This window comes from Oncorhynchus tshawytscha, linkage group LG07 (genome assembly GCF_018296145.1).
Source record: "Oncorhynchus tshawytscha isolate Ot180627B linkage group LG07, Otsh_v2.0, whole genome shotgun sequence".
NCBI classification, from domain to species: domain Eukaryota; kingdom Metazoa; phylum Chordata; class Actinopteri; order Salmoniformes; family Salmonidae; genus Oncorhynchus; species Oncorhynchus tshawytscha.
The window spans coordinates 39,602,441-39,615,587 of NC_056435.1; the positions used below are offsets into that span (position 1 = coordinate 39,602,441).

Sequence of the window (13,147 nt, forward strand, 5' to 3'; positions counted from 1 at the left end):
TGTGGTATACTGCATCAGTACAAAATGTACTGTACTTACTGCTGAAGACCACATTTTTTATTTATTTTGAACTTTTTCTTTTTTTAACCTTTATTTAACTAGGCAAGTCAGTTAAGAACAAATTCTTATTTACAATGACGGCCTACTCCGGCCAAATCCAAATACACAGATTGTAGTATGACTGTAGCCAACAATTAATTTGTCCTTCATGTATTTCTTGCCATTGAAAACCGAACAGAAACATTTACATATTTTAAAATGACGTTTCCAAAAATGACCATTCCATAGAAGTCAAACAAGTCGTTGCAGTGAACTATCAAAAAGCTGCCCCAAAATAACCTTGTCTTGGTCATGTAGGAGTCCTTGTGATTTTGAATAGCTAAACCATTAGCAAGAGAACGCTGAATTGCAGTCATCAAAATGTCAGGCCTTGTTCCCTTGACTTGATCAAATGTAGCACAATGAATGTTGGATAACTGTCTTTAAAGCTTCACCAAGTGGACTAGGCCATGGACGATTTGCTCCCACTTTGTTTTTTTTATTAAAACACACTCTACCACCTTTGGTTTAATGAATGAGAGCTCTCTAGCTGTTGTCCAAGTTTAAATGCTGTATTTTGACCTTCAACTATTCATACTCAGTGTGATCTGTTCTATTTGGAAGCTTATTAATGTGGTGGGAGTCGGGGTCAATTCCATCCAAGTTCTAATCCATTCAAGAATTGAATAGCGCCTCCCGGGTGGCGCAGTGGTCTGGGGCACTGCATCGCAGTGCTAGCTGTGCCACCAGAGACTCTGGGTCCGCGCCCAGGCTCCTTCACAGCCGGCCGCGCCCGGAGGTCCATGGGGCGACGCACAATTGGCCTAGCGCCGTCCGGGTTAGGGAGGGTTTGGCAGGTAGGGATATCCTTGTCTCATCGCACACTAGCGACTCCTGTGGCGGGCCGGGCGCAGTGCGCGCTAACCAGGTCTCCAGGTGCACGATGTTTCCTCCGACACATTGGTGCGGCTGGCTTCCAGGTGTGATGCGTGCTGTGTTAAGAAGCAGTGTGGCTTGGTTGGGTTGTGTTTCGGAGGACGCATGGCTTTCGACCTTCGTCTCTCCCGAGCCCGTACGGGAGTTGTAGCGATGAGACAAGATAGTAACTACTAACAACTGGATACCACAAAAAGGGGGTACAATTTAAATAATAAATTGATGTGATTGATGTCAACATGGAAAGGTGCATTCAAGCCATTCCACATAGGGGTTTGGTTTCTCCGGTTGTGATGTTTTATTCAAATCAGGCTTGTGTTTCAAGTGTATGTGCAGCAGTCTATCAACCCTATGATACAAAGTTATAGACTAATTAAATATACCAGCGCAATTGATATTTCCTAGGGATCAATGCAAGAGTGGGATTTGTTAATTAAATCCCTGATAATGTATTACTCATCATAAACATTTCCCACTGTTTGAGCACAGTGAGATGTTGAGATAATCTTTGCGGTCTGACAGATACATTTCGGGGTGCAGAAATTCTAAAGCTGAGCAGCATACAGTGGAGCATGTGGCAAATGCTTTACTGTTTGTATTTGACTCATCATCACTAGGTATCTTTCCATCTTTCTTATCCAATGCTGAATAATTACAACAAAAAACATAGAAATTGATGCTGCTTGAGCAACGCAAATAAACGTGCAGTTGCCATAACAACCATAATACATAACGTGAGCCCTGAAGGAGATACATTGAATGACACCACAGAGGCACAATACTACACTGTAAAGGGGACACTACAGGGCAAAAGAGATCATAAGGACATGGCAAAATGCTCAACCATTTAAGGTTTAAGACTTGCTGCTACTACAATCTGTCCCTATACATTTTAAATTGATGGAGCACTATAACCAAATATGAGTTAAATTGGTACAACATTCTCACTCACAGGTACAACAATATAACCTCAATATGCCTCAAAATATGTTAATGACTAGAAACAACAATATCATGCACCCACAATTGCAGTGGTTCTCACCGGTGTGCTTACTTGTGAGCTCTAGTGCCTGTCAGATAATACATTAAAGGGCACATGGTGTGTTGTTGTTGTTTCAAGTCCAGTGTGCTCAGGCTGTTGTTACATTTGTATGATTTGAGGGGCGCGCATCACAAGCAAAGTCATTTTACTCATTTTACTTCTTCTATGAAAACCATTATCTCTGATTAGGCTTAGCCAGAGAGGTTGAATTTTTAATATATGACTCGTGGCTTAGCTACACCACAGCCTCTGCCAAAGCTGCAGCACCCCCTGAAAAATCGTAATAAAAAATCTTAATACATTTTATTTTTTTAAACCCAAAAGTGGTCCTTTTTCCTATGTTACCAGAGCTACGTGTTTTTCTTCCTGTTTCATATTCACAGGACTCTCTTAAAGGGGTACACACAAATACACCATCATGAGTAAAAAATGGTGAAAACTATGAAAATTGTCACAGAAAAAATATGATTTGCAGTATGGATCAGGTGAGATGGAGGTCATTACCAATAATAGGGAAATTGTAGATGTTCTGCAGAATTGTATATCCCATCAAGGGGTGCCATAGTTCAAAAAAGGTTGGGAACCAATGCACTAGTGCTCAAAAGGTTTTTGGCGCTCCAAAGATATGGTACGGTACTGTATTCTGTGGGGTGGAAATACAGTACCATTCGAAATACAGTAATTATTTCCCACCCACAAAATGTTCACACAATGCACCATAATTTATAGAATGCCGCAGTAAAACATTTGGGTATTTTACTGTTGATGATACCCTAAGTTACAGTATAAATTACAGTTTTCCATTAAATTGTACAGTACTTGAACTGACAGCATGGATCAGAAGGACATCTCTTCTACTTGAACCTACAGCATGGTCCAGGAAGCACATGGCCCATCTCCTGTGTTCTGCTCCCCGGTGCTTCATCATAGTACTTGTTAGCAGTGGATTAAAGACATGCTCTGGAACTTTGACGACTAGTAAGTGTTTTTTAAACCTCACACTTTGGGCTGGATGTGTCAATGTTTAGTTCTTACAGACATCATCTATGAGCAGAATTTGATAAAATCTCAATTAGCCACGAAATCCCTAGTTTGGAAGCGACTGTTTACTGGAAGCTGTGCATCGCCATTTTCCCCCACCTGGGCCAGCCTAGCAATTCGAGTTCCATCCAATAAGGTTCAGTTTTTCGCTATTTGAGTGACAGCTAGTGAGATGCACACACAGCAGAGTGAGAGGGAGAGCAATGACGTGGTGCACATATCTGCACATATGTGACATACAGTAGTAGTACACCATTTTGGGGAACACTTTTGGGTTGTGAGCACTACTTTCAGAACTACTGGCTAAAAAGTATACATAACTACTGGAGAATCTCTTTAAGAGGGAGTCTTAAAGTGTGTGCCACGACGGACAAGCCCCACTCCACTCCTCAGGCATTGTCTATCAATCGGCTGCTGGGGAAGAGGAGAGTCTGACACACTTAGAGATAGCAAGGTAACCGCAGGCCACAGCCCCCTGCCTGCCCTCTGCTCCCTGTGGTGGGACTGATTGCTTGTCTCAATCATCCTTTCCACCCTCCCATCCCTTTCAACCTCTCTCTTCTTGCCTCTATCCACTCCTCCGTCTCTCTTTCTCTGGCACCTCAACTCCTCTCACTTGTCTGATCTGCTTGTGTGGGCCGTCAAATCAGCAGTCCTAACCTTGCCTGGAAAGGCTGGAAGTCCATACATTGAAATAGTAATGAATTATTCTGCACAAAATCAACCTATTAATAATTATTAGGCTATGTGTCTGGCAATGTTATTGTAGGACCCTCTTAGAAACAGTAGTCCCAATTGAAGTGGAATAGGAGATACTGCGGAACACGTAGCTTTCCTGAGTTCTGAGTGTGCTGCAGCACCACTGTTGGGCAATTGTGGACATGTGGTCCCAAGGTGACACAATTCGAGAGCTTGGGACTATACGGTTATAATTGGCAAAATGTCATTATTGACATAGCCTTGTTCTGTTCAATGTTCTCTACCTATGTAGTATTCTAAATACCCCAATTCATGTTATTAAGTACAAAAGAATACAAGACAAAAATTGCTGTCACCATTCAAACCAATAAGGGCTTGGAACTTTAAAGCCAATATCTCAGAATGATATTTTTGCAGATAGAACCTTATCAGCCCAAGCTCTAAAAGTTGTTTTTACTGGAGGCATCTGTTCTATATTGTGTCTGTGGTGTAAGGCCTTACTGCTGGACACATCCAAAGTAAAAACCTCTACATCAACAAACTTTTCATATCTGTCAGACATTCCTACTGTATATATAATGTATGTGCCCAAGACAAAGAGCTACGCTACAAGACAAATCATGCTATTAATGTGCTTCAAGTTGTACGTCAGGCAAACAATTATGTTCCTGTAGCTTAAGTGTAAGCAATGAGATGTGATTGATGTGTTTTGAAAGTACACTTTGGGGATAGCATTTGGCAAATTGGCACTAAGCGTATTCTGTGCGGTACAGTAAGGAGTGTACATGAAAGCATACCTGAGGGATATAAGTGTGTTATATAAATGGGGGGTTATAACATAAACATTGGTAGCTACAAGGCTGAGTCTGGCTCCAAAATTAGCTTTGTGATGTTTAATAGCTCACTAAATCATGCATTCGAGTGTTTGCTATTTGGGGCATCAGCCATTTGGAGACATTTTGGAGCAAGGCACCCCTCTCTGTCCATACAGGATACAGCTGAGTAGAGTTCAACTGCTGATTGAAATAGAAATGACCATGAAATGACAGGAGAGCCTAGTGACGGCAGGCCATCCGTGAAATTACATCAACAACTCCCTTATTGTAATTACATTTGGTTAAATGGGAAAGCAAAGTGGGGGTGTAATGCAATTAACATGTAATTGACATCCTGGTCGGGTTGATGCAAATCCATTTTGTTCACACTGTAGCCTCAAAAATGTCTCAATGGATTTTCACCTACATTGCCTATCATAAGTAGCCCCTTGGATTTCTTCACATTTTATGTTGTTACAAAGTGGGATTAAAATAGATTTAATTGTCTTTTTTTGTTGTCAACAATCTACCCAAAATATTTTGTAATGTCAAAATGGATTTTTGTTCTCCTAAATTGTATTAACACTAATAAAAAGTACATTGATTAGATAAGTATTCGCCATATTTTGTATAAAGTGTAAGAACACAACATGGCCAAAGGTATGTAGACACCTGCTCATCTAACATCTCATTCCAAAATCATGGGCATTAATATGGAGGTGGTCCCCCCTTTGCTGAAATAACAGCCTCCACTCTTCTGGGAAGGCTTCCACTAGATGTTGGAACATTGTTGCGGGGACTTTCTTCCATTCAGCCACAAAAGCATTAGTGAGATCGGGCACTGATGTTGGGTGATTAGGCCTGGCTCGCAGTTTGTGCACCGGGGCATGCTGAAAGAGAAAAGGGCCTTCTCCAAACTGTTCTGGAAGCACAGAATCGCTTAGAATGTTATTGTATGCTGTTGCTTTAAGATTTCCGTTCACTGTAACTAAGGGGCCTAGCCCGAACCATGAAAAACAGCCCCAGAAAATTATTCCTCCTCCACCAAAATGTACGCACTATGAATTGGGGCATGTAGCGTTCTCCTGGAATCCGCCAAACCCAGATTTCTCCATCGGACTACCAGACGGTGAAGCGTGATTGATCACTCCAGAGAACGCGTTTCCACGGCTCCAGAGTCCAATGGCTCCGAGCTTTACACCACTCCAGCCAACGTTTGGCATTGTGCATGGTGTACGGCTGCACGGCCATGGAAACCCATTTCATGAAGCCCCCGATGAACAGTTCTAGTGCTGACGTTGTTTCCAGAGGCAGTTTAGAAGTCGGTAGTGGGTGTTGCAATCGAGGACAGACGATTTGTACACACTACGAGCTTCAGCACTCACCGGTCCAATTCTGTGAGCCTATGTGGCCTAACACTTCAAGCTGAGCTGTTGTGCTCCTAGACGATTCCACTTCACAATAACAGCACTTACAGTTGAACAGGGCAGATCTAGCAGAGCAGAAATTTGACGAACTTGTTGGAAAGGTAGCATCCTATGATGGTGTCACGTTGAAAGTCACTGAGCTCTTCAGTACGTGACATTCTACAGCCAATTTTTGTATACGGAGATTGCATAGCTGTGTTTTTTTAAATATTTTTTTTTACCTTTTACCTCAGTTAAGAACAAATACTTATTTACAATGACGGCCTAGGAACAGTGGATTAACTGCCTTTCTCAGTGGCAGAATGACAGATTTTTACCTTGTCAGCTTGGGGATTCGATCTAGCAACCTGGTTTAACGCTCTAACCATTAGGCTACCTTGCCGCCCCTGTGTGCTCGATGTTATACACCTGTCAGCAACAGATGAGGCTGAAATAGCCAAATTCACTCATTTGAAGAGGTGACCACATACTTTTGGACTTGTAGTGTATGTTAGGTCTAAATATATAGTCCTACAGTAATAAACCTATTCTATACGTAACTACTGCAATACTGAGTATAGGGAATAAGGAAGCCAGAAAAATAAGTGGATATAGAGTGCATACAGGCAGGTAAAGTGATGGAGAGAATATTTTATGGCAGGTCATAATGTTTTATATTAAAAACATTCCTAATATTGAACTTTTAATAGGCTTTTGGAAATGTTTGTTCCTGTCACCGAGTGGCTAGCTGCTATCTGTGTTTTGGGGATCTTTCCACTTAAACCGCAACAACCACTTCGTTATTTGCTCATCACCATTAAAAGATTTCCAATAACTTGAGCTTGAGAAGCATCGTGAGATTGGCATTGGGGTGGTTTGTTGTTGTGCAACCAATCTATTCTGCAAAAACATTCGCTTCCCAAGTAATAACCGGATAATACAAACACTTGGCAAAAGTTGGGTAAGGGGAGGAACCAATTCAAATCAAAATACCAAACAAACCACATTTCCACACTCGTGTCCTAGCTTGTCTAACAAAACCATATTGTTTGTACGGTAATGGGCTTGAGAATATACTACATAGACTAAAGCTTTCAGAATGATTCTAAAATGTATTTTGAGAGTAATTTGGCTTTGCATTTCGTCCATGTTAATGTAACAGTGTTTAGAAACATATTCTATTCTTATTTACAATCAAAAAGAGACTCCAAAAGGGCACTATACATTTTGAACCATTTACAGTATTTCCATTGGGTACAAAATGATCTGAAACACAACCAAAACAAACAGCAAATGCATTCAACAAGTTTGTAGAGTGACAAGCATAATGTAGTCATTGTGTGCTAGTAATATGAGACCAAGTGCTTAGATTTTACTACTTTAATAGACATAAGTGAATTTGTCCCAATACTTTTGGTTCCCTAAAATGGGAGGACTATGTACATAAAAATGCTGTAATTTTTAGACATTTCACCCAATATGGATGAAAGTACCCTTATATTAAAGCTGACAGCACTTTACCCTCATAGTCATTGTATCATTTCATGTGTCACTGTCACAATAATTTTGAAGTTATCTGTATAAGCTATGATTGCTACTGTAGAAGCTATCTATGAGCTAAGTAATTTCAATAGATCACCTGTCCTAATCAGCACCGCTGTGTTGTGGATGCTGCTGTGCTGTGGTATACTCTACTGAAAGTATCCGCCCTGTCTGATGTTTTTGATGCCTTTCAGACAGTCAGACAACACCCCACGGGCTCTGCTGGAGAGCCTACAGACGTACTCCAGCACTGACGTATTCAGCAGACTACCTCGTGCCCCACTGTGAGACACAGAGCTGCAGCACCACGCAGAGATCCACTCTAGTGGTCTTTTCACTGGCATTTCTGAGGACAGAGAGATGCAGATGTCTACAGAAACTAACACTGTGGATAGATAGCCAAACAGACATGACTGCTTTAGCCTATAACACATAACAGTAGACTTAGTCCTGGACCTATCGATCCCTTTGCAAGTTGTCCCTGGGGCTGGGTATTCCTCACCACCACAACAGGATGATGTTCAATTGCATCTCTGGCTGCTCATCTGTAAAATGCATTTCATGTTGTGGTGTTTAATCTGGTTCCAGTAACTTCCTTTGAAACCTTTACAGATTTGTGTACAGGAGCTTAATGTGAAGCCAGCGGCCTCTGGGATTTAAGCAGCCCAAATACAGTGCCGGCCCAAGTAACACGCTATCAGGACGCTTAGAGAGCAATACCATAGACACAAAACCATGAGTAGTGTATGTATGTGTGCATGTGTGTTTGGGTGAGTCAGGGGGAAGTGGTGGGGGGAGTGATGGGGGGAGTTAGTTTCACCATGGAAAATCAGATTCATATCATGTACAGTAGTAGCCCTGGCTGGCTAGCCCCGTGTCAGTTGCTCAGAGCACGCTTTGATGAACCTCCCAATGGATGGCCTCCAGCATCACTGGGTGGATTCACTCCGGTTATAGAGCCAGGCTATAGGTAGTGGGGAGTGGGGAAGGGGAGACTGGAGGGGGAGGCAGTAAGAAAGAAAATCACAGTGCTGCTCCCTGCTGGAAAGGGACCAGTGCTGATGCAGTCTCAGACTGTGTGTTTACCTTCATGCTCAGCTCAATATGGCCTAGCCTCTGAGGCCAAGCACACATTATACAGAACACATTATCCCTGGGGGACGTCTTTGGTTAACGTGATTCAGTAACACATAACACCAGACTTTCGCTGAGCCAATGACTGTAAAACAAACCAGAAAGTGCCTTAGCAGGAGCACAGCTGCCTTAACCACCTACTCTTTTGCAAGGATTTGTAAGTGAAATGTTATAACTACTACTCTATAAAGCCTAAACAACACCATAGAAATCAATTCACTGTGTGTATTTTGCAGTTTGTATTATGTAACTGGTGTTTTGTTTCAGTAAGGGTAAGAAAAGGTCATGTAATGTAGTACTCACGCTGCGCAATCTGGGCCAGGTGCAGCCGGTTGACCCAGGAGATCTTGCTGAGGGGGCTGGGGGTGTTGAAAACCACCATGAAGCTGACGGGACGTCCCGACCTGGAGGGGAATGCACACACACAAGTTAAAACAACTGACTCATGCTCTGTGGGGACCTCATCAGGACCATTGTTCTACTGTTTACAGAAAGCAGCAGCTAAAAGCCCATCTGTGTTTTATGGGTCATTCACTGCACCCGAAAAGAGCCATAAGTGAAGGAATAATGGTATCGCACTCCATATAGCAAATCAATGAATAAAGACAAATACCACATACAAATGCTCTGCAAAAGGCCTGTTCCTTCTCAGTGACAGTCCACACAGAGCAAGGAGAAAGTTATAGGTGCTATTTCAGACTTTCAAACTGAAATTCAAAAAATGCAAGTTCTCTTTAGGTCTGCGCAGTGTCATATAAGATATAGGTCTATGGTCCTTAGGTTCCCAAAACCAGGACACCATTGCAGTCTGGTCTGTTTTATGGATGCATGTTTGGATATGGCATGGGATTGTGATATGGTTGCATTATGTGATTATGAAATTCAGGTCTGCTTTTTATTTGGAAGCTTAGTCGGATGTGACTATTCAATGATGTAGGCCTATCTATTTTACACATGTTGTAAACAAACCCCCCTTCTGGATTAATAAAGACATACTGTAGATATTCTACTGTACTATAAGAATGCAACCTCTCCTGTAGAGGTACTTCTGGGGACAGGATGACGAGGAGGAGAAGGAAAGGGAGGAGATGTCTCCCTCAACATCAACAAAACAAAGAAACTGATTGTAGACTACAGGAGACAGACGAGAGAGCATACCCCTGTCCTCATCGACGGGGCTGCAGTGTATAGGGTCAAAAGCTTCAAGTTTCTCGGTGTGCCCTTCATTGATGATATGAAATGGTCTCACCAAACTGATACCCTGGTGAAGAACAGTGCCTCTACAACCTGAAGAAATTAAGGACCTCAGTCACCCGAGCCACTGACTGTTCACTTGGCTACTGTCTGACAGACAGAGACAGTACAGGTGCATCAGTGCCAAGACCAAGAGACTAAAAAACAGCATCTATTGCCAAGCTATCAGACTGTTGAACAGCCATCACTAGCCATCTACCAGGTGATGCACACTGCTCACACACACACAAGCTATCACATACACACACACACACACACACTCGCTGTTGTCCCATGTTATAGAGACATTAAACCACTGAACATAGTGTATTCTCAACATATTCTAATAGTTTAATTACACTGTTTATACACACCACACATTCATTTATATACTTGATTCTTTACATAGCTCACTCTAATATATCTATTGCTGTACATTTCCTTCTTAGTATATTGTGTGTAAATTCATCCGGTGTATATACTGCATTTGGATTACTGTTACAGTGCTATCTGGGTAGTTAATTACATTTGTTCCGACGTTTCTTGATTTTTATTTAAACAAAAATATAACAATTTGTGTACTACATTTTACTGCATGGTTAGGAACCAGAACATAAGCATTTCTCTGCACCTGCTATAACATCTGCTAAACCTTGGATGCGATCAATAAACTTTGATTTGATTTGAAGGAGTAAGAGTCCTATAACCACAGAGCCATAACAAACAGCACATTTCACCTCCCCCTGTTTCAATCAGGATGGTGGAAGTGATGTAAAGGTCAGATGATACGGCATGCGCCGTTGGACCCTGAAGGTAGAGACGCCCAGATCAGATAAGAGAAGGGATGAGAGGGAGCATGAACTGCTAACACACAAAGAAGGAGCCAGGGAGCTGGATTAACAGGCCAGAATCCCCACTCCGCCCCCCTGCTCCTCGCCTCTTGGCCCCCGACATGCCTCTTACACCCTGGGTAAAAGCTGACAGTTCTGGACCTGAATGTGGGAATAATGTGATCCTTGAACAGGGGGAGCTCAGTGTGGAACTTTTAAAGGTCATAGGCCTCCAGTAGTGGCTCAGCACTCTGAGATCAGCAGCTGAGATTGCGCTACCATGTTACCTCTCAACAATGGCACACAGTTTTACATTCACCAACTCCTCCTGCTGACACTCATCCTTGCAGTCTCTATGCAATACTTGTCTTAAATGTTAGTTTTTCCTCTGTTCTACATGAATAAACAAGGACACAGATACTACTTGCTTCAGGTTGAGTGATAAAAGATACAACAGCAGTACACATCCCCAGTGACTTGTATCTCTCTCTCTCTCGCTCTCTCAAATCTGCTTCTGTCATACCTGCCTGCTCAGACTGAGTGAGAGCGTGAGAAAAGACAAGGACAGAAAGATGTGAGTAAGATCTCCAAATTATTTGACATGTTGAAAAAGTGGGGCTTTCACACAGAGATGTAATTCATACCCTTCACTGCTTAAATACAGAAGAAGCAATTTGTTGAGGAAAGAGAGAGATGAAGCAAGAGGGGAGGGAGAGGGGGAGAAAGATGAGAATGAAACTGGTCACTTCATCAGATTGCCAGGGAGGGTAATACTTGACGCTCACGCTGCTCCAAACATGCTAATCAGAACAGACTTGGAATCCTCCCACCGCCTGATTGACAAGCGCAGTGCAGATGTGCTGGTACACAGGCAGCACAAGGAAGTAGGCACGGGCATGATGGCGGAATAGAGTGGAGCAGGGACCCGGCCCACAGCCCAGACCCGGGCTGATGTATGGCTGCTGGTCACTGCTGAGGCACACGTGTGACATTAATGCACAAAGAGTGGACAGACACTGAGTGGTACCGTGGGAGCATCAGTGTGCCTAGACCAGACCTGGCTGGACGGGGAAAGTCACAACTTAGCTGCTCATTGTGAGGGGAGTGAATGATGCACGTGCCATGCATGGATGGCGGGATGGAGGGAAGGGAGGTCCCTGCTCTGCGTGGTGGGATGGAGGGAAGGAAGATCCCTGCTCTGCGTGGAGGGATGGAGGAAAGGGAGGTCCCTGCTCTGCGTGGAGGGATGGAGGAAAGGGAGGTCCCTTCTCTGCGTGGAGGGATGGAGGGAAGGGAGGTCCCTGCTCTGCATGGAGGGATGGAGGGATGAGAGGTCCCTGCTCTGCGTGGAGGGATGGAGGGATGGGAGGTCCCTGCTCTGCGTGGAGGGATGGAGGGAAGGGAGGTCCCTGCTCTGCGTGGAGGGATGGAGGGAAGGGAGGTCCCTGCTCTGCGTGGAGGGATGGAGGGAATGGGGGCTGTGATGGGCTGCTTGCTTGGGAACTCTCCCAGGATGACAGGAGGGGACCGACTCAGTAAAGGGGGACCCTGCTGTGGACCCACTCTCCCTCCACCACTCTCACAGAGACAGATCAAGACTGTATGTCAACGTGTGTGCAAGATTGAGAATAGAGAGAAAACAAGAGAGAACAAAATAGAGAAAAGAGAGAAAAGAGAGAAAGGAGGCAGAGAGCGAGACACAGAGAGCAAGATGCCGAGAACAAGAGAGACACACAGAGAGAAAGAAAGAAAAAGAGAGAAAGAAAGAGAGAGGTGTGGCCAGTCTACCCTCTGTTCTCTCCTGCAATATGCCACCATTGCACCCTGGGTCGTGTCAGAATGACTGAGGCACCCACCGCGCCAACTGTAACCCCCCAACCCCCACCAATCACCACCATACACAAGCCCTAAGGCACTCTGCTGGCCCTGCCACCTCAACAGCCAGCCCTGCCGGCCAAGCAACCACCCAGCCTCCAGCAACAATTAGTCTGCTATCAGACCCTGCTCAGCTCTCTCTCTCTTTATTACTTTATCACATGCCTCTCTTCACAATATACTATAACCATCACTACACTCTACACTGGAGTCCAGGTCTGTATAGTACACTACTTGCTCAAAACATTTCCCCCACTTTACATTGTAGAAACCTGCTTCTCTGTATGGCAGAATGAGGTCTGTTGGCTGCTACAAACAAATAATGTTACACTATCTGATACAACCCACAGAGATGGGGTACGGGGGTCTCCCTCCCTGGTCCATGCTGCTGCTCATGACATTATCAATGGGACCAAGGGGATGTGGTACTCCTCAACAGGGATGCTGGGACTTTCTTGTATGCATGACATCTGGCTCCACCAAACATCGAGAAAGCAGCTTGGCCCTGCAGGCCCAGTGTGGCGCCACAGAGAGGGGGGGATGGGTACCAATCTG

General features: G+C 43.9%; 1 protein-coding gene across 1 annotated transcript in view; it reads right to left on the reverse strand.

Moving 5' to 3' along the window:
- Window positions 1-13,147, reverse strand: part of LOC112254482 (rho guanine nucleotide exchange factor 10-like protein) — a 149,145-nt gene that overhangs the window by 99,677 nt on the left and 36,321 nt on the right. The window contains exon 12 of the mRNA XM_042324390.1: window positions 8,958-9,058. Coding sequence (XP_042180324.1) covers window positions 8,958-9,058 — 101 coding nt within the window. The remainder of the gene's footprint in view (window positions 1-8,957; window positions 9,059-13,147) is intronic.